Source organism: Phalaenopsis equestris, unplaced genomic scaffold (genome assembly GCF_001263595.1).
Source record: "Phalaenopsis equestris unplaced genomic scaffold, ASM126359v1 Scaffold000837, whole genome shotgun sequence".
NCBI classification, from domain to species: Eukaryota; Viridiplantae; Streptophyta; class Magnoliopsida; order Asparagales; family Orchidaceae; genus Phalaenopsis; species Phalaenopsis equestris.
Window position 1 is genome coordinate 148,594 of NW_018165277.1, and position 22,712 is coordinate 171,305.

At 32.7% G+C, this 22,712-nt stretch overlaps 1 protein-coding gene across 1 annotated transcript in view; it reads left to right on the forward strand.

Moving 5' to 3' along the window:
• Nucleotides 1-11,080: 11,080 nt before the first annotated feature.
• Nucleotides 11,081-22,712, forward strand: part of LOC110031526 (sister-chromatid cohesion protein 3-like) — a gene marked incomplete at its 3' end in the record, with an annotated part of 13,790 nt that continues 2,158 nt past the window's right edge. Inside the window, 17 exon segments of the mRNA XM_020734771.1 lie at nt 11,081-11,353; nt 11,435-11,663; nt 17,542-17,654; nt 17,730-17,822; nt 17,942-18,105; nt 18,394-18,630; nt 18,702-18,846; nt 18,954-19,132; nt 19,205-19,350; nt 19,695-19,822; nt 19,969-20,142; nt 21,104-21,265; nt 21,351-21,551; nt 21,621-21,758; nt 21,839-22,036; nt 22,142-22,286; nt 22,419-22,462. Of these exon segments, the coding sequence (XP_020590430.1) occupies nt 11,309-11,353; nt 11,435-11,663; nt 17,542-17,654; nt 17,730-17,822; nt 17,942-18,105; nt 18,394-18,630; nt 18,702-18,846; nt 18,954-19,132; nt 19,205-19,350; nt 19,695-19,822; nt 19,969-20,142; nt 21,104-21,265; nt 21,351-21,551; nt 21,621-21,758; nt 21,839-22,036; nt 22,142-22,286; nt 22,419-22,462 (2,541 nt within the window).

Here is a 22,712-nt window from a genome sequence, read left to right on the forward strand (position 1 = left end):
GTTCGGCTCATTTTGACTCGAAATACTACTAATCAATTATATATATATATATATCTTTGATGAGTAGTATTTTTTAAAAACTTAATCGAGTACAAGGCTACACAAATTTATAATCAATTAAAAGTATTAATGAAGAAGATAAAATAAAAATTATTAAATTAGATTCAAATGATGTTTTAAATCTTGCCCAAATCTTTGACATCTTATGGCTGTGTGATTAGGGTTGTCAAAATGACTCTTTGTTCGTGAATGGCTCGTGTTCGGCTCGCTAAGCAAACAAGTAGAACACGAACACACTTTTTGAACTCAAAATATAAATGAGTCGAATTTGCCCGTGTTCGGCTCGTTTACACCCCTATTATATAATGAGTTGAACATTGAGGGAGCCCACCAATCGTCTCCTGTGGGAGAAGAGGGAGCCCGACAGTCCTCTCCTGTGGGAGAAGAGGGAACCCCACAGTCTGCTCCTGTGGGAGAAGAAGGAACCCAACAAACCTTCCTTATTGATGGCTCCAATGAACGATCTATTGTCAGCTTAATCTAAAGGGTTAAGGGCAGACGAAGTAGAAGAAAAAAGAAATTGAGTTATCATTTCACTACTTTCGAATCGAAGAAAAGAAAAATAATAAGGGAAGTCGATGAGCCGATGTTGTTTGATGAAGATGTCATTGTAGATACAAATGTAGGTGAGGGTGACATCCAAAAAATAACAGAAGAACGAATAATAGACCCTGAGGCAGAGATGGGCCTGCAAATAATTATATCAAATGTTGTACATATCGCCCTCATTGTAGAGGAACAACAAATAATTGAAGAAAAAGTAGTATAAGGATTAGTAGTTGTGACACTAATAACTTTAGGAGATCAACCAGATGATGTCATGATGGTATTTGAAAATGAGTTTTTATACATTGTTTTATATTTTTTAAATTAACTATATATTTCAAAAGTGTGTTTTTTTAGCCCCTTTCAACGGACTCATAGATTGATCCTGGTAGATCTATGATATCCACTGAAACGCAGGCAGTGATCAATCAAATTATGTCAAAATACATTAATAAGTGATTAAATCTTAAGCTTTTATAATGCATTGCTTTTGTCCTAGATAAAAGGATCACAAAGATTTTTTGTTATTCTGTAGGGAGGATATTATGTTACACTCTAGAGACATTTTTATAGAGGCAATGGAAGAATTATTGTGCAATGACATGATTGCAAATAACTATGTTGACGCCCAAGCCATGATTTTGAATAGAAAGATGAATGCTACTCCATCTTTTTTCAGGCCTTATCGTTATGTATCGTCATTATATCGAGTAACCATCAATTAAGTATATTTAAAATTTAAACAACTATATGAATATATTAAAATTTTGTCTTCTCGGGTGGAGTTATCATAACATGGGTAACATCGCATCATTTGTGTGTCACATCACGAAGGAAGCAGTTCAAGAAGCTGATATTATTTTGTTTTCTGTTGTGAACAACCAACATTGGGTATTGTTGGTTATGGATTTAAATGATATAAAGTGGAAAATATATGATTCATTGCCCAACCATATGCACAAAACTGTGTGCACCGACGTTGAAATTATATTCTCAATCGTTAAAGGTATACCCATGCAATTTCACCAGTTTTGTCCATGCACAGATTAGTATTAAATTTTGTAGATAAAAAATTTTGCAAGAGATGTTGAAAGTTGTTTTAGGGTTAAACCTGAGAAATGACTACTCTAAATCGTTAAAAGTGTTCCAGTCTAAAGCAATAGTGTTGATTGTGGCATGTTTGTATGCAAATTTATGGAAAAATTAGTAAAGACCTACATAAATGATTGGAGTGAAGACGTGGGTTGGCAAACATACATGTCAAGATTTAGGGCAGAGCTAGCCCATGAAATTTGTTTGTGGATATTGTCTTAAAGTTTAGAGATTTATTTGCACTGTTCATTGTTATTAGAATTTATTTGTTTTATTATTAGAATGTTGGTATATAATGTGTGCAAATAGAATGTTATAATTCATAATGTACAACCTTCTAATGTCTTCCCTCTACTTGTTTCATTCTGATTGTTTTTAATAATATAATTGTTATTTTCCCTCTGCAGGAATATTATGACAATATTATAGTAATATTCTTGTCATATTATGACAAAACTATTTTAATATTAAGATAATATAAGTAATTTTTTTCTTTTGCAGGAATATTATGGTAATATAACTGCTATTTTCCCTCTGCACTTGTTTCATTCAAGCTGTTTTTCATAATATTTTTCCTATGCACTTGTTTCATTCTGGATGTTTTTGATAACATAGCTGTAATTTTCCCTTTGTTATGGTTGTATTCTTATAATATTGTGGCAATAATGCCCTAATATTAAGAGAATATGACTATCATTATCTCTCTGCACTTGTTTCATTCTGGTTGTTTTTGTCTAATATTATTGTAATATTATGTGTAAAATTACTATTATAACTTATAACAGTAATATTACTAATATAGTATATTAATATATTATTATTAATTTATTCTATAAACACGAACAAACACATCACTGTTCGTATTTGATTCGTTAAACTAACTGAATGAAAAAAAAATTGTTCGCATTTATCTCGTTTATTTATCGAACGAATCGAACACGAACTCATTAACGAACTAAACACGAACTGTTCGCGAACGACGAGCTTTTTTGACTGCCCTAGCTATAAGACACAAGTCCACTTACTAGTATATTAAGACTTGTTACAGTTTTATTGTTATTATAATCAGACCTAACTTATTCCAGTCGTATTTAGACAATATTAAGATAATATATGAAAATTTTATTGTTATTTATTTCACATTTTTTTGTGATGAAGTATAGATACAATTTAATATTAAAAATATATCAGCGGAACAACCACGATATAACCGCGGAGGCAATAATACAATAAAGGAATATTCTAATCAAACCAAGTTAAATTCCTTAGCGAGCGCTGTTATAAAATGTTTGTATTATGGTAATGTTTTGGTAATATTTAAAGCACATTATAATAAACTTACAAAATATTTGAATCACACATAGCTTATTTCAGTCGTATTTAGAGAATATTAAGATTTTATTGCAATTTATTTCACATATTTTTGTGATGAAATGTATAAAAATAGTTTAATAATAAAAACATATCCTCAGAACAACAACGATATGATCGCGGAGCCAATAATACGGTAAAGAAATATTCCAATAAAACAAAGTTATATTCCTTAGCGAGCGTTGCTATAAAATGGTTGTATTATGATAATATTTTGGTAATATTCACGCAAGCTATAATAAATTGACAAAATATTTTAATCACACATGGCTTATTTCAGTCATATTTAAACAATATTATGGTAATATTAAGGTTTTACTGTTATTTATTTCACATATTTTGTTAATGAAGTGTATAAAAACAACTTAATATTAGAAACATATTATTGAAACAACCACGATATGAACCTGGAGCCAAAAATATAGCAAAGGAATATTTCAATCAAACTAGGTTATATTCATTAGTGAGTGTTGTTATAAAATGGATGTATTATGATAATATTGTTGGTAATATTCAACATAGACTACAATAAACTGACAAAATATTTTAATCACACTTAGTTTATTCCAGTCGTATTTAGACAATATTATGGTAATATTAATATTTTATTGATATTTATTTCACATATTTTAGTGATGAAATGTGTTAAAACAGTTTAATATTAAAAATATATCCTCAAAACAACCACGATACGACCGCGAAACCAATAATACAGTAAATGAATATTTCAATCAAACCAGGTTATATTCCTTCTTAGGGAGCGTTGTTTTATAATAGTAGTATTATGATCTTATTTTGATAATATTTTGTAATATTCATTGTAGGTTATAAAAAACTGACAAAATATTTTAATCACATCTATCTTATTCCACTCGTATTTAGACAATATTATGGTAATGTTAATTCTTCATTGCTATTTATTTCACATATTTTTGCGATGAAATGTATAGAAATAACTTAATATTAAAAATATATCATCGGAACAACCACGATACGACCACATAGCCAATAATACAGTAAAGAAATATTCCAATCAAACCATGTTATATTCATTCTTAACGAGCACTGTTTTGTAATGGTTGTATTATGATAATATTTTGGTAATATTCAATGCATGTTATAATAAACTGGCAAAATATTCTAATCACATCTATCTTATTTTAGTCATATTTGCCAACACATTTTATCTTATATTCATTCGTATCGATGCAAATTAATCTAGTCGTATTTTGACAATCTTTTTGTAATATTACAGTTTTATTTAAGATAATATAACACATTTCTATGGAGGATAAAATTTAACAGTTATATCTTCCAATAAACATCGCAAAATTATGTTAATTCCACAATAACAAATAATAAATTGATTTAACACCGCAGAAACTACATTAATACCACATTACGTTCATTCGTTGCAGTTTCTTGGTATTTTACATATCATCATTTAGGTTCATTAATAAGCTTGTATATGTGCCTATGGGCAGTGATACAAACAATTCTTGTTGATTTTGGTTAATCACAAGTGAATGTAAGTAAGTGTATATAATTAAAATTAGTTTACATATCACCAACTTCTTTCTGCTTTCCTGTAATATAATGTTTCATGTTAGGGAATTGTAACGCAGCATGCATGAAGACATGTTTATTAGTAGTATACGTAAAGCTTACCTTTTACTCTTCTGTTCTTCTCCCAATAGTCTTTTAATCTTGCATTAGATATTCCTTTTGGTCGCATCTTCCTTGGGTTGTTCAAATTGTGTTGTATATTCGGTGTTCTTTTCTTCTTTGACTTTGTCTTTTCTCGATGGTCTCTCTTATTCAATATGACCTCAGATTCGATTGTTAGTTTCTTTAATATCTCCAACATATTTTTTTAGCAAGTTCATTACCTTGCGTTGATATGCTGATCCGGTATGCAAATTTATGAACGTGTGATCGATATATGAGTCCACTTGAACAAGTTGGCGACATTCGTGAATCTTTCAGATGTTTATACCCATAGCTGTTATATATATCCCTCTTTGCATGTACATACCACCGTAATAATATATATTTATCAAAGATATTTGTTATATTCTCATGATCAATCACCCTTAGAGTGTGAGCACATAATAAACCCATCATTTTAAATTTTTTGCAACTGCATGTAATTTCAGAATTATTTTTGTAGACTTTAATAATCTAGGGTTTGTCTGTGTGCTCATTATCTAAGTTTATAATGTAAAATTCTGAATCTCTTGGGATGAGTGATACACCTAAAACTGTACTATTTTTCATGCTTTATTTTATAATGATAATGCAATTTAAAGGTATGTTTTCTTGTGTTTTTTGTCTTGTGTTTTTTGTTGTAGTTGTAGGTACATCAGATTGAAGAATTTGGAGTGATTGGAGCAAAAGGAATAAAACCGGAGCAAACCGGAGCAAACCAGAGCAAATTGAGTCGAATCGGGGCACACCAGAGCCATAGGGACCGAAACCGAGAACTTAAGTGCCTGTGCCCCAACACTTAAGCGCAAGAGACAATTGTCAACATATCTTCTAAAAGATGCATCGGATTTAGACGATTTTTGAAGTGTTACATCGTGCATCTCTTGGGGAATTCATTGGAAATGAGACAAGTGACTTTCTAGAAGGATTTAGAGCAGTTATATGGAGTTTTGAAGAGGCACTTGATGCACCTTTTGGAAGATTCATTAAATCTGAACATTTTTTAAGTGGCACTTAAGCATCTATTGAGAAATTATAAAAAAAAAACTTGGAAATGTTTTTAATGGGACTCTTGAATTCATGAATTAATTAGAAGAGGATAAGAAGAAGAAGGCTTGGGCGTGAGCCCCAAGTGGGGTGACAAGATGAGAGAGAAAGAGAGAGTGAAATATTTCTTAATTTCTTTTCACTTTGTTCTTATAGTGGAAAGTAAGGAGATTGCTTTTGCTATAAATTGAAAGTTTGATTTTCATATAAGATAAGTATTTTCATTGTATTTTAATTTGAATATAGTACTTTGTTTGTATAGTTTCAAAGTCTTGTTCAATGAAGAGTTATTATTGTTTCTTCATGTGTAGTGAGTAGTTTTATTTAGTCTTCCCTCTTATAATGAATTAGTATGCATGTGTAGAATATAGAATTGAGTAGAGTGAGAGAATTTTGTGATGATTTTACTTTGTTCTTCATTTACATGTAAACTTGATCAACTTGCATGTTAAAATCTGTTGTGAGAACATGTAAGATCCGTGATGATGTTGTGTTGTCATCCGTGATGATGTTGTCTCAATCAACTGTGGTAGAATCACATGAGATTGTATGAATGAAAATATAGTCCATATGATTGAGTGCAAATAAATAGGAAAATAATATTTAATGGGTGTAGAATTAGATGACTTTAGACTAACAGGCTAAAACCCCCTAATTTTGTCTATTTTTTAGGTTTTGATGCGAGATGTTAGCCTCAAGGTGTAGGGATAAGAGAGAACTCTAGAGTAAGAGCTAGTATCTTCCCTGCCTAGCCCGTTTTCAGAACTATTCAAACTTTAGATTAACCAATGTTCTTTATAGCATCTCTAGTAAGAGTTAATAATATAATTGCTCATTTATCACAATCTCTCTCGCTGTTTGTTTTACTTTTACACATGTCACTAATTTCATTGTATGAGGAATAATATTTTTGATATATTAAACCCTACTTTCTGATTTTCACTAAGTATTTTAGTTTATGATTATAAGTATTATTGTAGTGATAATTGTAGGATATAATCAAAACCAAATCTTCATTGACTTTCCAAGCTATGGCGTGTTATTCTACATTACAACTTCTCTTGAAAGTCGTCGTGATTAACCTTGATCTCTGTGGGATCGATATTCGGGGCTTAATAAAAAAACTGTATATTACTTGATAACGATATATATACTTCCGTAGAATCCCTACAAATATAATTGAAATCTTACTTTATTTGAGATCAAGTTTGGGATCCAGTTTTTTGTGTCATTACCGGGGATACAAATTTTCAAGTTGTGGTGTCAACTTCATAAACCTTTACATATAAAAAATACCAGGATCAATGAGCACTCCACAACAAGCCCACACAAACCATGTAGCAACTCTGCTTCAAATATTGAATATAACTTCCTCGTATAAACTAAAACACCTTACCTTAACACAGAACTACTTATTACAGTAGGAGCAATTACAAACTATTTTCATTTAAAATTTTCATCCTTCTCATTCATTTGTCAAAATTTGATGACATTTTCAAGACCCAAGAAACTTTCAGTAAGGGTGCTTGTTGGCTTGGATGCACCGTGACAGATGTTATTCGTGGACCTGCTTCTTTGTGTTCATAAGATCCTCATCCCAACTATTTCTTTATTGAAGGTTGTTGACCACTTATGTCTGATATTATACAAACGGTTCAACCAAACATTCTTGTATAGATTTCCTAACTCAAACATTGTACACCAGGTTTCTTCAAACTTCTTCTCAGAGTTACATCTACCCATGCATTTATAAAAAAGCTCATTGACTTTGTTGGTGCTCACACCACAATGGACTTTTGAATATAATTTCTTGTAAATATGCCATTGACATAATCTATGTCTAGTGTGCGGAAGACACTCTTCAATGAATTTGGCCATTGCTTGAAATTGGTCAGTGAATATTGTTCTCGGGTGCTTGTTATCTATTATCCAAAAAAATGATTTGAATAACCATTTGAATGAGTATATAGTTTGTATAAAATATTATGACATCCCTAAAACAATCATAATCAAGTTTGGATATCTCATCACTCCAAAAGAAATTCAACAAATTATCAGACTCATCAATTTGGACATCCCATGCAAATATTGTATCATCGGCTTGCCTCTCAGCAAACAATTGTAGTAGAGAATCAACGTCTCCATGTTCAATTTTAATATTTTTTCTTTCTTTATCTGAAACTATTAGCATCCCTCTTCGTCCAACCAAGATTTTCCATACCCCCGAATTTTGTAGTAAAAAAACTAAATGCATCGCTTGTTCTAATCCCTAATTGTGTCATCGATCTGAGCACTTTTGCATTGATATAACTCATCTTTCTGCTGTAACGTAAAATATGTTTGTTACCGTCCGCCGCTAAATGTTGATTATGATTTTTTATAAATTTCTTAACAAACCAGTTACCTTCGATATCGACAATATATCAGATCATGACTAGTCATCCAGTACTTGTGTCCCCTCTTATGAACTTCACCGTCACATTGTTACTCAATTTTTTCCTGAAACAAGCCTTACCACAAATGAAATCATTTGTCTTAATCATTTTTGAATTCAACCACAAACCGACGTGATCCTTTCGCACAGTGAATCCAATTTGGTGTGCATATGCAAAACATTGTTCATAGGCTTCCTTCTCATTATGAACCATTGCGCGAAACAAGCTATCTGCAATTGGATCAATGCACACAGTTACAGACCCGGGTAACTGCAAATTTCAATATACCACCATTCGAATGAAAAAAAAAGCGCTTCAACAAAACCAATTAATAAATCTAATAAGACTAGTATGAAACGATACAAAAATAATATCATAATACATAATATCATAATACATAAAAATAATATCATAATACATAATATCACCAAAATAATACAAAAATAATACCATAATAACACAAATGTATAGTTGAAAGTCAATATTACATAAATACTACCATAATACCTCCATAATAACACAAAAATAATACTAATTATAATGACAACATAACTCTCCAATAAAATCATTAATTAGATACAATAACACTAGTATAACCCAATGATAAAACCTAAATAACACTCAATTACCCTTATAAGTAAAAAATCAGGGCAAAAACAACCACAATACCAAAAGGATAATACAATTAATAGTTAACATAAAATTCTAACTAAACCGGATAATTAGACCAATACTACAACTATAACACCATGATAAAACCTAAATAACACTCAATTACTCTTATAAGTAAAAAATCAGGACAAAAACAACCACAATACCAAAAGGATAATACTATTAACATTTAACATAAAATTCTAACTAAACCAGATAATTAGGACCAATATTACAACTATAACACCATGATATTACATAAATAACACCACGTGCACCCTCCAACGTAACGTAACATTGCAATCAAATAATACAGTAATCACACCAGAATAGCTCAGCAATACTATCATTAGGACGCCATTAATAGCATCAGTAGATACAAATATATAAGTTTATTTGTGGAATGCTTCCGGCCGCAACTAATAAGCTCAACTCATTGACATCATTATTGCAATCAATTTGTGATTCCATCAACATTTCTTGGTCGAGATAGAAATCTATCGGAAGACTTACCATAGGTGTTGAATATCAACACAAATAGAAAAAGAAAATAATTCCTAAACCCCAAACCGGAATGATATCAAATATTCTTTTTTCCAATTTGACGGGATAAAAAATGACAAAATGTTCGATTTGGCAGGATTTGAAAGGGACAAAAGACGTTTTTTTTATGCTTGGGCAGGGTTTAGGCCAGGTCACATTGTAAAAAAAAAATTTCTGCTTATTTTTTTTATGTTGGGCCCACAATTCTATGTGTCCCTTTTTAATTCGCTACAACATGTAATCCTACGTGCGGTCTCCAGGTTGAATAAATTTTTGATTTTGAGAGAAACAACGCGTGAGGTAGAGTTTAAGGTATTTTTTTTATTATAGAGTACATTATATTAATTATATGACTTAAAAAATATATCAATATATACTATCTTTATAACTAATACTTAATATATTATTATTATAATTTATTATATATTATAATTTAAAACTAATGCTTTATCGAACACAAACTCTTTGGCGAGTCGACATGAACTGTTCGTGAACGATGAGTTTTTTTTACAACACTAACCAAAAGAGCAAGTCTTTTTGATTTTAGAATTTTCCTTTCTATTTGTTTTTGCTATTATATTCTTTATTATTGGGTCTGATTAGCTGTTCTATGCTATCAATTATATTTTGATTCAACTATCTTTTATTTTCAGTCTAATTGCAAATTTGAACTTTTCAGTATAAGCAAAAGTTACTTTTCCCTTTTTTTTAAATTGCATTGCAAGTCTTTCTTTTGAAAATACAAATAGATTCCTTTCATTTCTTGATCCCCTTCGTTGTTGGGGTGTACTGCCTTCTGGGTTCGGGTGTGACAACTAGTTTGTTACATAATCTGAACATTAGCATTTGAGAATCTATTATGATAATGAAAATTCTAAGCCTTCGAGCCTAGTTGTGGCAAAATGTTTTAAAACATGAATTAAATAACAACATTATTGCATCATGTTGAAGATAAAAGAAAAAAAAATGCATAATGCGACCATGTCAAATGGAGCAAAAAGGACATCAAATATGGCAAGTGATTGATGATTTGAAGAAATATTTTTCTATAACATGTCATGAAACTTAAATACAATATTACAGAGAATAATAATTTTAATTTAGATTAAACATATAAGTGATGTATCACATTGATGAGGCAGATTATAAGATATTAATTACTCATATAGAAATAATAATTTAGCGGCTCCTAACATACTGTAGTCTATTCTCAATAGGTTCAAAATCTCAAGAGAATGAAAGTCTTATTTTTAGATCAAAACAATAATGAAATATAAATATGCTAATATCCATCCCATTGAAAAAGATATCATCATAAGATTAAAGGGACAATTACATAAAAGATCTAAAACATTGATATTTGCAAATTAAGCAGTGGCTCATTTTTTGAACTATTGAACCAATATATTTACACTGCTACAATCAAATCATTTAATTTGATAAAAGTGGAAAACATAAGTTGGGTTTTAATGATGAATGTTAATATTTGATTGAGATTTTGAATAATAGATGAAAGAGAGGGCTGATTTGTAAATAACAAAGTTTCATGTGGCCTTTTAGTAATTACGCAAATTTAAAGTTAAAATAAATTTGACATTTATCAAATAATTGAATTACCATTTTGTTCATCACTCGTCTCCTTGTGGTGGAAGCTGGGCTACAGCGACAGTTTACGTCTACTCCCGCTCAAAAGAGGCGGGAGAGGTCACCACCGCATGCTGTAGCATCCGCACGCTCCTTGTACTTCTGCTGCAGGTTCTGATACTCCAATTAATTGGCTCACTTCGAATTTTTAGCTCCAAGTTTTCTCCTACTCCACATATCTGCCGTTTAACTGATTGATCTGGAATCCAGACATGGAGAGCGCTGGTGCAACATCTGAGGCTTCCGTCCGTCGCCCGGTGAGCTTTTATTTAAAAGAATTTGGTCCCATTTTATTCCCGCCAAAGCTCTGACAATCGCTTGCTGGATCTATACACCAGCAGAAGAAGGCTAGGGTTTTGGAATCGTCGGACGGCGGGCCGTCGAAATCGAGCGGGTCGAACCCGGATAAGAATGATCGTGTGCCTGCTGATGGAGAGCAGTTGTCTGGTGATGATGGTGATGGTGACTGGCTCTTTGATGGGTCTGGAAATCGTTCGCCGAAGGCAAGGAGGAAACGGGGTCCGTCGGCCAAGGTTGTGGGAGCTATGGAGGACTGGAAACTTATTGGTGAGCATGGAATCTTATCTTTTAAGTTCTCAAATGCTCACTATTAAATTATGAGAAGCTTGTCATCAGTTATGCATCGAGAGAAGTTTCATGTAACGGGATTCGCAGGGGCGGAAAATTGGTTTGACTTTATTGCAGAGTTATAACCTTGGGAGGGAAGGATGGAGGAAGAGGGATGGAATTATTATATATTTTTGACGTAGAAACTTAGATATTGATCGTTTCATTGTTTGCTAGGTTATATAAAATCTATTTGCTGCCTTCATTGATAAGAAAAGCATTAGATACTGACAAGCTATTGAATACACAGTCGTTTTATCTCAATATTTGTTACATCTCAAATTTAGCAAAATAATGCTAGAATCAAGGGAATATTTCCTTATTTACTTCTCAGGTGACCGCTGCCCCACTTTGAGAAATGAGATTTTTGTGGAGAGCATCTCGGAAGATTTATTAATTTCTTTTTAGTTTAATTTCTCTCTTTTATCCGTGATTGTCTCTATCATTTTTCTTAAGTTAATTTGCTAACATGGAATTCAGTCCTATCAATTTCACTTCTAACATTACAATCACACTTTTGAAGCTTCATGAATCAGGATTTTTCTTCTTCATAATTTGCCATTGCAGATTGATTTTAAAGAAAGGCGAGAGCTCCCATTCTTTACCATTATAAACTTTTACTTTATTTTAGGGGCATTTACATTGTACATAATTCTTGTGTATTCACATATTTCTCGCTTAAATTTTCATATTTACACATTTCGCTAAGATTTTTAATATCACATAAAAAATAGTACTATTACCATTAAAAAAAAAGTAGAAATACACATTTCCATGCATAGGTTTAAAGCACCAAAGTGCAATGCACATGTTATGAAAAATACTAAATAGTAAGCTTGTATTTTAGGTAACCTACTTAAAAGAGTTTTAATTTCAGATCGTTTCTATGCTAGGCATATTCCTAATATGTAGATAGAAGAGTGTCTGTAAGTATGTAACATATGATGTTAATTAGGGAATAATAAATGAAGTTTTCCTCACATGGTACCAGAGCTACGCACACCTCCTTTGTTTGATGTCATTCCCTGCTTGCAATTGCGGCCTTGACCGCATAGATCACCTTTCTCGGCGTCAATCATTGCTTCGTTCATCGTCAATCCGCATTGCCTCGCTCGTCGAAGCTCCCTCTTGAATCGCCTGCATCGCTTGTCAAAGTGAGTGCGATCCTAACTCACCATGGTTCTGTGCATAGTGCGACCTTGTCCGCACTGATCGAAACCTCCTCTTCCTGCGAAGGGATTAGGGTTTTTGTCAAAGCTTGGTCTGTGAATTCATTGTCATCACCTTCTTTTTCTGCGTCTTCTTTGTCGTTGTCGACTTCGCCTGGAAGAAATTCGTTTGCAATGTCATAATTTGTCTTCTGCTTAGGCTCGTTCTGGCTTCACCGACGCCTGCTTAGGTCTATTTCCTCAGTTGTTGTGCTCTGTTGTCTACTTGTTCTTCAAGTTATTTGTGCATTTTTGGATTTGTTGACTTTTACTTAGGTCTATTTCCTTGGTTGTTGCGTTCCGTTGTCTGCTTGTTCTTGGAGTTATTTGTCAATTCGTCCTTCAATAGTGAATGATACCTATTATAGCTTGTGAACACAAACATTTTGTGATTGGTTTGGTTTCATCAGTTACTAAGATTGCATAAATGACATCAATTATTTATATTGAAATAACTGTGAGATTCTATTTAAGGAGTATTTTTTAAGAGAGTTGCCTCACTAATAATCCTCTAGTTGAGACCAAGTCAAACTATTTTGAGTGGATGCTCAACTTTCGATACAACTACGAAATTTCATCGAATCTTATCAATTCAGTCATATTACTTACTGCAACTGTGTTAAAGATGCGACGAAGGAATTGATGTGTGTTTTTTGGGAGAGAATATTTCTTGAACATTTGATGTATGTAAGAAATTCTATCGTGCTGAATAATATGATCTGTCACTTAACACACATCACATGCACTTTAAATATATGCATGAAGAATTGAACGCACTATTGTCCTCTAGCATATATTTTTGTTTTTAAAAGTTTTAAAGAGAGTAAATGACTATCATTAGTTTTCTAGTTGTCCTAAACTCTCAGTGTAAAGGTGTCAAATCACACATTTTATCTGACCCTGGATATACGACTTTGAGGGAAGTCTATAGTTTAATTTTTCGTATGATCTTGGGTTCTCGAGCCTCATTCATACAACAATCTAGTGCCTTTGCTAGTTATAAAAATAAAAACATCATTAAATCTCATTCTCAAGACAATTATTGGAGTGAAACTCCAAATTCTAGAAATCAAGGAATTCATAAAGTCAAGGGTCAAAAGTAGTGTGCTATTATTGTCACTAACCTGGTCATACAAAAAGAACATATCAAAAGTTGCTAAAAAAGAATTAAAAGGGTTTTAAATCACAATCTGCTCCCATTGTCACTGCCACCGAGGCCTCTTCGAGTTAAACTCTTGATCTTTGCAGATGAATATACCAAGTTCATCAAATTTCAGGAAGCATACAAGGAATCTCCATCCATGACTGCTCTTGCCGAGTTAGGTAAGAATCATACTTATCTTCTTTCATTTTGCATACAAGGAATCATTGCTTCTATTGCTACAGTTCTCATGACAGGTAATCCAAAACACTTTTCTTTCTTTCATAAACACCTATGTTCTATTACCTTAGCAGATGAATCCACCTTTAGTGTTCTCAGTTCTGACAACATCAATATTACACCCATATTGCTTCTAACTTCTATTTTCAATTTACGTCATTTTGTTTTTAATCATATTCCTGCTAACAAAATTACACGTGATTTTAATTATTATATCTTATTCTTTCCTGATGATTGTCAATTTTAGGACCTTATGACAGAAGATTATTATCAAAGGGCGAGAATCAAGGACATTGTATATTCTGGATAATGAAGTTCTTTGACCTGTAACTTGTTCCAATACCTTATCTTATTTTGAGATTTATTATCTATTAAGACACCCATTTTTATCAATGTTGAAAGAATTGCACCTCCAGTTTCAACAGTTATTATCTTTAGCTTGTGCGTTGTGTCAATTTGCAAAATACAATCGATTGTATTCTGTTCCTAGAGTTATTAAAAGAGCCATTCATAGTTTTGAGTTGCATCATTTTGATGTGTGGAGGCATTGTCTCATTTTGTCTAATTAATTTTGATTCTTTGTCATTTTTTTGGATGATTTATCTCGTACGACTAGACTTTACTTTATGAAATCCCGTATTAATGTATTATCACATTTTCAATCCTTTTGCGCCAAAGTTAAATCTTAATTCAATATTTCAATTAATATTATGAGAAGTGATAATGCCAAATGATATTCTTTTACACCCTCATCGTGTGTCGATTACCCATCCCAAACTGGAGTTGTTGAAATGAAAAATATATATCTTCTTGAGACAGCTAGGACTCTTTTGTTTCAAATAAATGCGCCTAAACAATTCCGGGCTAATACAGTTTCTACTATATGTTTTTTGATCTATCGGATGTCCTCTGCTGTTTTATAGAATCAAACACTCTTATTTCAATCAACTCTCTTTTTTAATTGAACTACATATATTTCGGTGTACTTGCTTTTGTCCGTGGTACTTGCCCACATGTGTTCAAACTTGATCCTAAGTCATTAAGGTTTGTAATATATTCTCGTCTGAAAAAAATTGTATTGATGTTTTTCCCCTCTTAAACAGATTATTCTGTTGAAGTCACATTTCATGAACAAATCTCATTCTTTAGCGACTCATCAGTGTCTAAATCTTCACCATATTCGGATGAGTTGTTAACTCATCACATCATAAGCTTAGATCCTGATCTAGCTCCATCTCCAATGCGTCAACCCAAACCACCTATCACTAATATTTACTAGAGAAAACCTCGCTCCCTTAATCCTAGTGTGGCATCAATATCTTCCTCAATGGATCCCCTTCCTAGTGATCTTGATTTAATAATTGCTCTTTGAAGAGTTAAACATTAATGCACCTATCCTGTTTACTTTTGGGCTGAATATAATTAGTTATCTTCACTTCGTGCTCGATTGCTGCTTCTCTTAATTTTATTGAGCATAGTCCTTAAGTTTATATGACTTATGGGATCGACTACTTGTTGTTTCGGTAGCTAAGTTAAGGGCTATGCTCCAACCATGCTCGAAGGTCCAGAAAGCATTTTGCACGTCCAACTTTGTAGGGACCAATTATTCATTGAGGTCAAGAACAAATTACCATTACTTGGGTATGTTGTATACAAAATGATCTTAATTTATTAGAATTAAATTAAAATATGACACTCAATAGGACAAAAAAAAAGGATTTATGTAGCCGACTCCACTTAGTGGGATAAAGGCTCGTCGTCGTCGTCGTCATTGTTGTAATGTGGTAGGATTGAGCTTTTAACATTCGTTTTAACTTGGCATGTCTATTACGTTATGGTTTTTAAATTATGAATTCCAGCGAATTAAAGTGTTTGAGGATAACTTCAAATCAACAATTGCATTTTTATTTTCTTATGGATAGTCATAAAATGTAAAATTTATCTATTAACTTAAAAAGAAATTGCCAATTGCTTCAGTTTTGATGACATCATAACAAGCAGCTCTAACTTTCCATCAACCTTGAAGTGAAGGTTTTCGTTATCTCTTGCTTTTGAACTACTTAGCTTCTCTTCATGTTGATGGAGTTTTTTCTACAACAACTGATATCTGGCGGACCAATTGTTATGGGCGCTGGTGGTGCTAACTTATCAATTTTGCCAATATTGAACGCGCACCTTCTTAATGAACTTACAATCTTTGAATTAAAATTGTGGAATAAATTGTTCCTTTTTTTAAGTATAAGAAGTACTTTGTTGCACCAAACAGCAAATGATTGTAATAGCACAATGGTACCAACTTGTGGCATGCTTTCAACCTTAACTTTTAATAAATTGTTCAAACCAATTTCATGTGTTGGATGAGCTTTTTGAAATCATTTATAGTTCATTAAGGAGATCAAAGTTTTTCTGGTTTCCATTTCGCACATTTATGTGCATGTACAAGGTGCTCTCAACATTCACATTCATGGACATGTCTGCTTGGTTAGAACTACAACCCAGTTGACTAAACCGGGCAATAGCCTAATAGATATTGAAACTTAGCTGCACGCTTTGTGTAGTAAGTTGGCTTACATGCATTATTTTCCATTCAATTTTTTATTCCTCAACCACACGCCAATTTGTGGGCTCACACTTTGTTGCCTATTGCAAGCAATGTGTATATTTATGCGATCATTTACTGCCATTAGTTCTTGGCCGACACCTTTTATGCCGATCTAGGTTTACATGTGTTTAGATATAAATTTTACTTTATTCTTTTTATCATAACAGGTATATATGCACAGAATGAATAAATTATCTTTGATTTTATTTAACATGCATCTAGTTTGCTGGTTGAAAAAAGTTTTAAATGCATTACCACTCAAACATAGATTTGCACATTTCTCCTAAATACATTTGTACTATTAATTCATATTTGCTTATGATTAAGTTTCTTGAAATTTACTTTGATAGTTGAATGTTAGTAATATTATCAAGGAATCTTGCAAATCACATGATTATGCTTAAAGCATTATGGCTAGCTTCATGCCTGAATTTTCTGAGGTGAGTTGCATTGGGATTGCATCTCATTGTAGTATGTCTGAAGATATTCATCTTGAAGCCTGTGATTTCTGCTTATTTACATGGATAACAAATTCTTTTCATCCTCCTACCTGTTTAATTCTTACAAGAATTATTTTACGCTGGCTTTAATTTTATTGCAACACTATCTTTGCACATAATTTGGCAGAGATTGTCAAGTATAATGGCAAACTCATCCCGTATGCTGTTAAAAAGTTGGTTGAGCGATACGAAACAGACCCTAAATCTGCATTGGTGGATATTCTGATGCTGCTTTTTGAGGTCACTTGTTAAACTTGTCGTTTTGTTAATATTGTTCCATTTTCAAATTCTAACCATTTTTTTCTCATTAAGCAGGCATGTGGTGCTAAGTATCAGTTTCATGTGGATAGCATTGAATCTACTGATGTGGATAATGTGGTAGTAAAGCTTGTAGAGCTTGCTAATGCTGTATCCTGAAATTTGAAAATTGAAATTGCTTGTTAAATTAGAACATGAGTATTTTTATTTGTGAAGTTGCTCTTTGCTATAGTGACCAGTGTTATGGACTTAACTTATATGGTTACTAGGGAGAAGTTGAAGATCTCTATACCTCCAAGCGGAAGGAGCTCAAAAACTTCAAGGAAAACCTTGCATTATTTTGGGACACTTTAGTTCTTGAGTGTCAAAATGGGCCATTATTTGATAATATTTTATTTGATAAATGTATGGACTATGTCATTGCATTGTCATGGTAAGTCATCTATTAGAATCTTTCACTGATAATTGAAAGGGGGCATTTAGATACATACCACCCAATTCCTATGTATTTACATATCTAACACCTAAATTTTATTTTTTACATTATACCACCCAAATCATTCACATTACATAAAAAATACCACCATTTAATTTTTAAAAGGTGAAATACACCTTTTCATGAATATGTCAGGTGTTAGATTCATAAATACATTAGGAATTGAGTTGTATGTATGTAAATCTTCCCATTTGAAAACATTAATATCTGCTGTGTTGTTTCTAGTACGCCTCCTAGAATTTATCGCCATGTGGCCACACTTGTGGGCCTTCAGCTCGTCACTTCCCTTATAGCAGCTGCTAAGATACTAGCAGGCCAGCGTGAGACTACTCAGAGACAGTTAAATGCTGAAAAGAAGAAACGGAGTGACGGGCCTCGGGTGGACTCATTGAACAAAAGATTAACCCAGACCCACAAAGTGATAAGTGTCATAGAAGAGATGATGAGGAAACTATTCCAAGGGTGAATTCTCTGGGTTGTAATAATTTTTATTACTTCAATAAAATAAGTTCTCATGAATTTTTTTTTGACAGGTTATTTATGCACCGATACCGAGATGTTGATTCAGACATTCGAGTTTCTTGTATTAGATCTCTTGGTGTTTGGATCTTGTCATACCCGTCACTATTCTTGCAGGATTTATATTTAAAATATCTTGGGTGGACTTTAAATGACAAAGTAGGCCATCTTTTTAAAATTTTTGAATTTTCTCATCCTTGAACTTGATTCTCTTTGTTTTGTTTTCTATTGATCTCATTCCTCTATTATTCTGATTGCATCTGAAGGTTGCTGCTGTCAGAAAAACTTCTGTCCTGTCCTTGCAGAACCTTTATGAAGTGGATGATAATGTTCCATCTCTCGGCCTTTTTACTGAAAGATTTTGCAACAGAATGATTGAACTTGCTGATGATATTGACATTTCTGTTGCTGTTTCTGCCATAGGGCTTCTTAAGCTTCTTCTGAGGTAACCGCACTCACCTCTACTTGTTAAAAAATGTGGCTTTTGTAACTGATCGTTTTCTATGTGGTTTCACAGGCATCAACTTCTTACCGACGAGGAATTGGGTCCTTTATATGATTTGCTCGTTGATGACCCTCCTCTGATTAGGCGTGCTATAGGTGAATTAGTTTATGATCACCTGATTGCACAAAATGTGAAGGGTTCAACATCTGTTTCCAAAGGTACACTATTATAATATTTAGGAAGATTTATATAGATGATACATACCACTAAATTTCTATGTATTTACATATCTAACACCTAAACTTCAATTTTTACACGCATGCCATTTTCCCTATCATAAAAAGGAGTATTTCACTTTTTAAAAGTTAAAGTGGTGGTATGTTTTGATGTGATATGAAAGATTTGGGTGGAATAAATCCAAAAATTAAACTTTAGGTGTTAGATATGTAAAAACATAAGGATCAGGTGGTATGCATGTAAATGTCCCTAATGTTTATTGTACAATCTGCACTTCCATCTTATGTTCAATCCATTTTATTTGTTAAGCCAAATATATGCTCAGGGGAAGATGATAAAACTTCTGAAGTACACTTGGGAAGAATGTTGCAAATACTTAGAGAATTTCCTGATGATCCAATTCTAAGTGCATACGTTATTGATGATATTTGGGATGATATGAAGGCCATGAAAGTATAGTAACTTCTGCATCGTCATTATTTTGTAAATTTGAAATTAAAACTTATCCATGGAGTGCTGTAAAATCTTGATCGTGAATGATATTTTTCGATCTGTATATATATGATAACCTATGATAACCGTGTTTAGAGTTGTAACAGGATTGGAAGTGCATGATTTCCATGCTTCTTGATGAATCTCCAGGAATTGAAGTTACTGATGTTGATGCAACTAATCTGGTTCGTTTGCTTAACGCTTCTGCCAAGAAGGCAGTTGGAGAGAAGATTGTTCCATCCACCGATAATCGTAAGCCTCATTATACAAAAGCCCAAAAGGTATGTGATGCTAGATTTTCCTTTCAAGTATCATTATACTGAATTTATAGCTGGATTACCATAGATCCTTAAATTTATGGGCAATTATAATTCTTTGTGCAGACTATGTTAAAAATCAATTTTTATCATGTTTGATTATGATTTCTCTTTCTAGAAATATTATTTTTTTTTGGAAATTTACATACGTGGCACACAGTTCTAACGGATTTACATATCTACCCCCCGAAAGTTTGCTATCCTTGGCGCTATAAACTTATACATGATAAGGTGCATATGACTTTTAAAAAGTTAGTAAAATGATATTTTTGATGTGATGTGCTGTTAAAGATTTGAAAATTAAGAATTTAAATATTGAAATCTAGATGTTAGATATGTAAATACATAAGAATTGTGTGGCGTGCTATGTAAATGCCCTCTTTTTGTTTGTTTTTTTTTTTCTGGTTTGAGGAAGCTATTAATTTTCTTTGTGTATCCGCTCAATAGTCCAAACTCACGCACCACTTCAGTTGATATGTGTAGTATCAAGTAATTTTGGAATCAGTGGAATCACATCTAATCATGCTTCTTGAATAACTTTTGATTTATCAGATATTTACAAAGTCTTATTTTTTCTCTTGCAGTAAAATCTACTTAATGTTAGTGATCCTTATGTTTTGTACCTTGGTCTTGCTTGTGGATATTTCTTTTGCTGTTGTATTGATACAAATTAACTTTCATTCTTCTCATATTATAAAAATTAACAATCAAGGTTATGCATATTTGTTTATCCTCGGTCTTGCATGCTCGGACTTGCGATTCTTCATTAAACATGTTATGTCTTCAGCAAGTTACATTGGACTGCTTTCAGTTGTTCTTTAAGCTTGGCTTTTCTCAAATTCTTTTCTTGCACCAATTAAAGTTATTAATCGCATAGACTGCCATTGGACAATGCCTTATGTTTTTATGCTGCTTTGTTTCTCAGGAGGCCCTAGATAATAACAGGAGAGATATAACAGCTGCCTTAATGAAGAGCTATCCACAGCTGCTGCAAAAATTTATTGCGGATAAAGCAAAGTTACCTGCATTAGTTGAAATTCTTTTGCTTTTGAACCTAGAGCTATACTCACTTAAAAGGCGGGAGCAGGTTTGTTGATTTGCATGCTCGATTTTGTCTTTCCTTACCTTTGTTATTTTACTAAATACGGTTGTTTCTTTACCTGTTTATTCAGAGTTTTAAGTCTATTTTGGATCTGATTGCCGAAGCATTCTTTAAACACGGTGAGGAGGATGCTTTGAAATCCTGTATAAAGGCTCTTATCTTTTGTTCCACCGAGAGTCAAGCGGACTTGCAAGATTATGCCAAGAATAAGCTAAAAGATCTCGAAAATGAGTTACTAGTTAAGCTGAAGGCTGCCATAAAAGCTGTAAAGGTGCGTGCATATATTTTTTTCTGTATTCCTTTCAATAACATTGAATGAACAGTGACTTTTACTTTGCAGGTTGGAGATGATGAGTATTCTCTTTTGGTTAATTTGAAACGGTTGTATGAGGTTCAGCTGAAGAAAAATGTTGCTAATGATGACTTATATGATGAATTGGCTAGCATTCTTAGAGATGTAAAAGGATTGGATGATGAGGCATGCTTTATATATATATATATTTTTTTTTTTTTAAGTTTTTCTTCTTGGGCATTATCTTATAGATTCTCTTTTTTCAGGTGCTTGGTTTTGTACTTCTCAATATGTATTTACAGGTAGCTTGGTCTTTGTATTCAATTGATGGTGAGAATCCCTCCGAGGTCTCTTTAACGGTGCTTTTGTCCAAGAGAACGAATCTCTTTGAGCAGCTAGAACACCTCATGGACTCCTTGGTCGTAGTCCATGAGGAAAGGCGTCGAACAGTTCTTCCATTCAGAGTAAGTTTTCACTTTTTTATTGCAAATTGAAACCAAAAACATTTTGGATTTCAACATTTATTGTGATCAGCTGATTCAGTAATTCTGTATTCAATACATTGATAGGTTTCCATCATACTAGCAGAAATGTGGAACTTGTTCAAGACTTCAAAATATGCATCCACAAAACTGGAGAGTCTAGGATATTGCCCAGATTTATCAACTGTTCAGAAGTTTTGGAAACTTTGTGAACAGATACTTAACATTTCAGGTTTTTACAATCCTTGGGCATCATTAATAGGAGATTGATCTGTTTATTGTTTTACATTTTGGACAGGGGCTTCATATTTTCTGTATTATTTATTGAGGCAATAGACATTATATTGCTTATGTAAATTGACAGATGAGACTGAAGATGAATTTGCAAATGAAGAATATATTGAAGAAGTATGTTGACATATCTTTCTTATAAAGAGGTGCATTGTTCATACTAGCAATTAATGTGTTTACATTCCTATGCTTATGTTTTCATAATGTGATTTCACCCTTTTATATTCTGGAAAGGATCTTAGGTTTAGAAAAATCTTGACTGCAATTGCAATTTTATCAGTGACTATAAGTTAATAATAAAAAAAGATTCCTGAAACAGCCTTCATGTAAACACTGGCCATTAATTGAACGTAATAAATATTCAGCC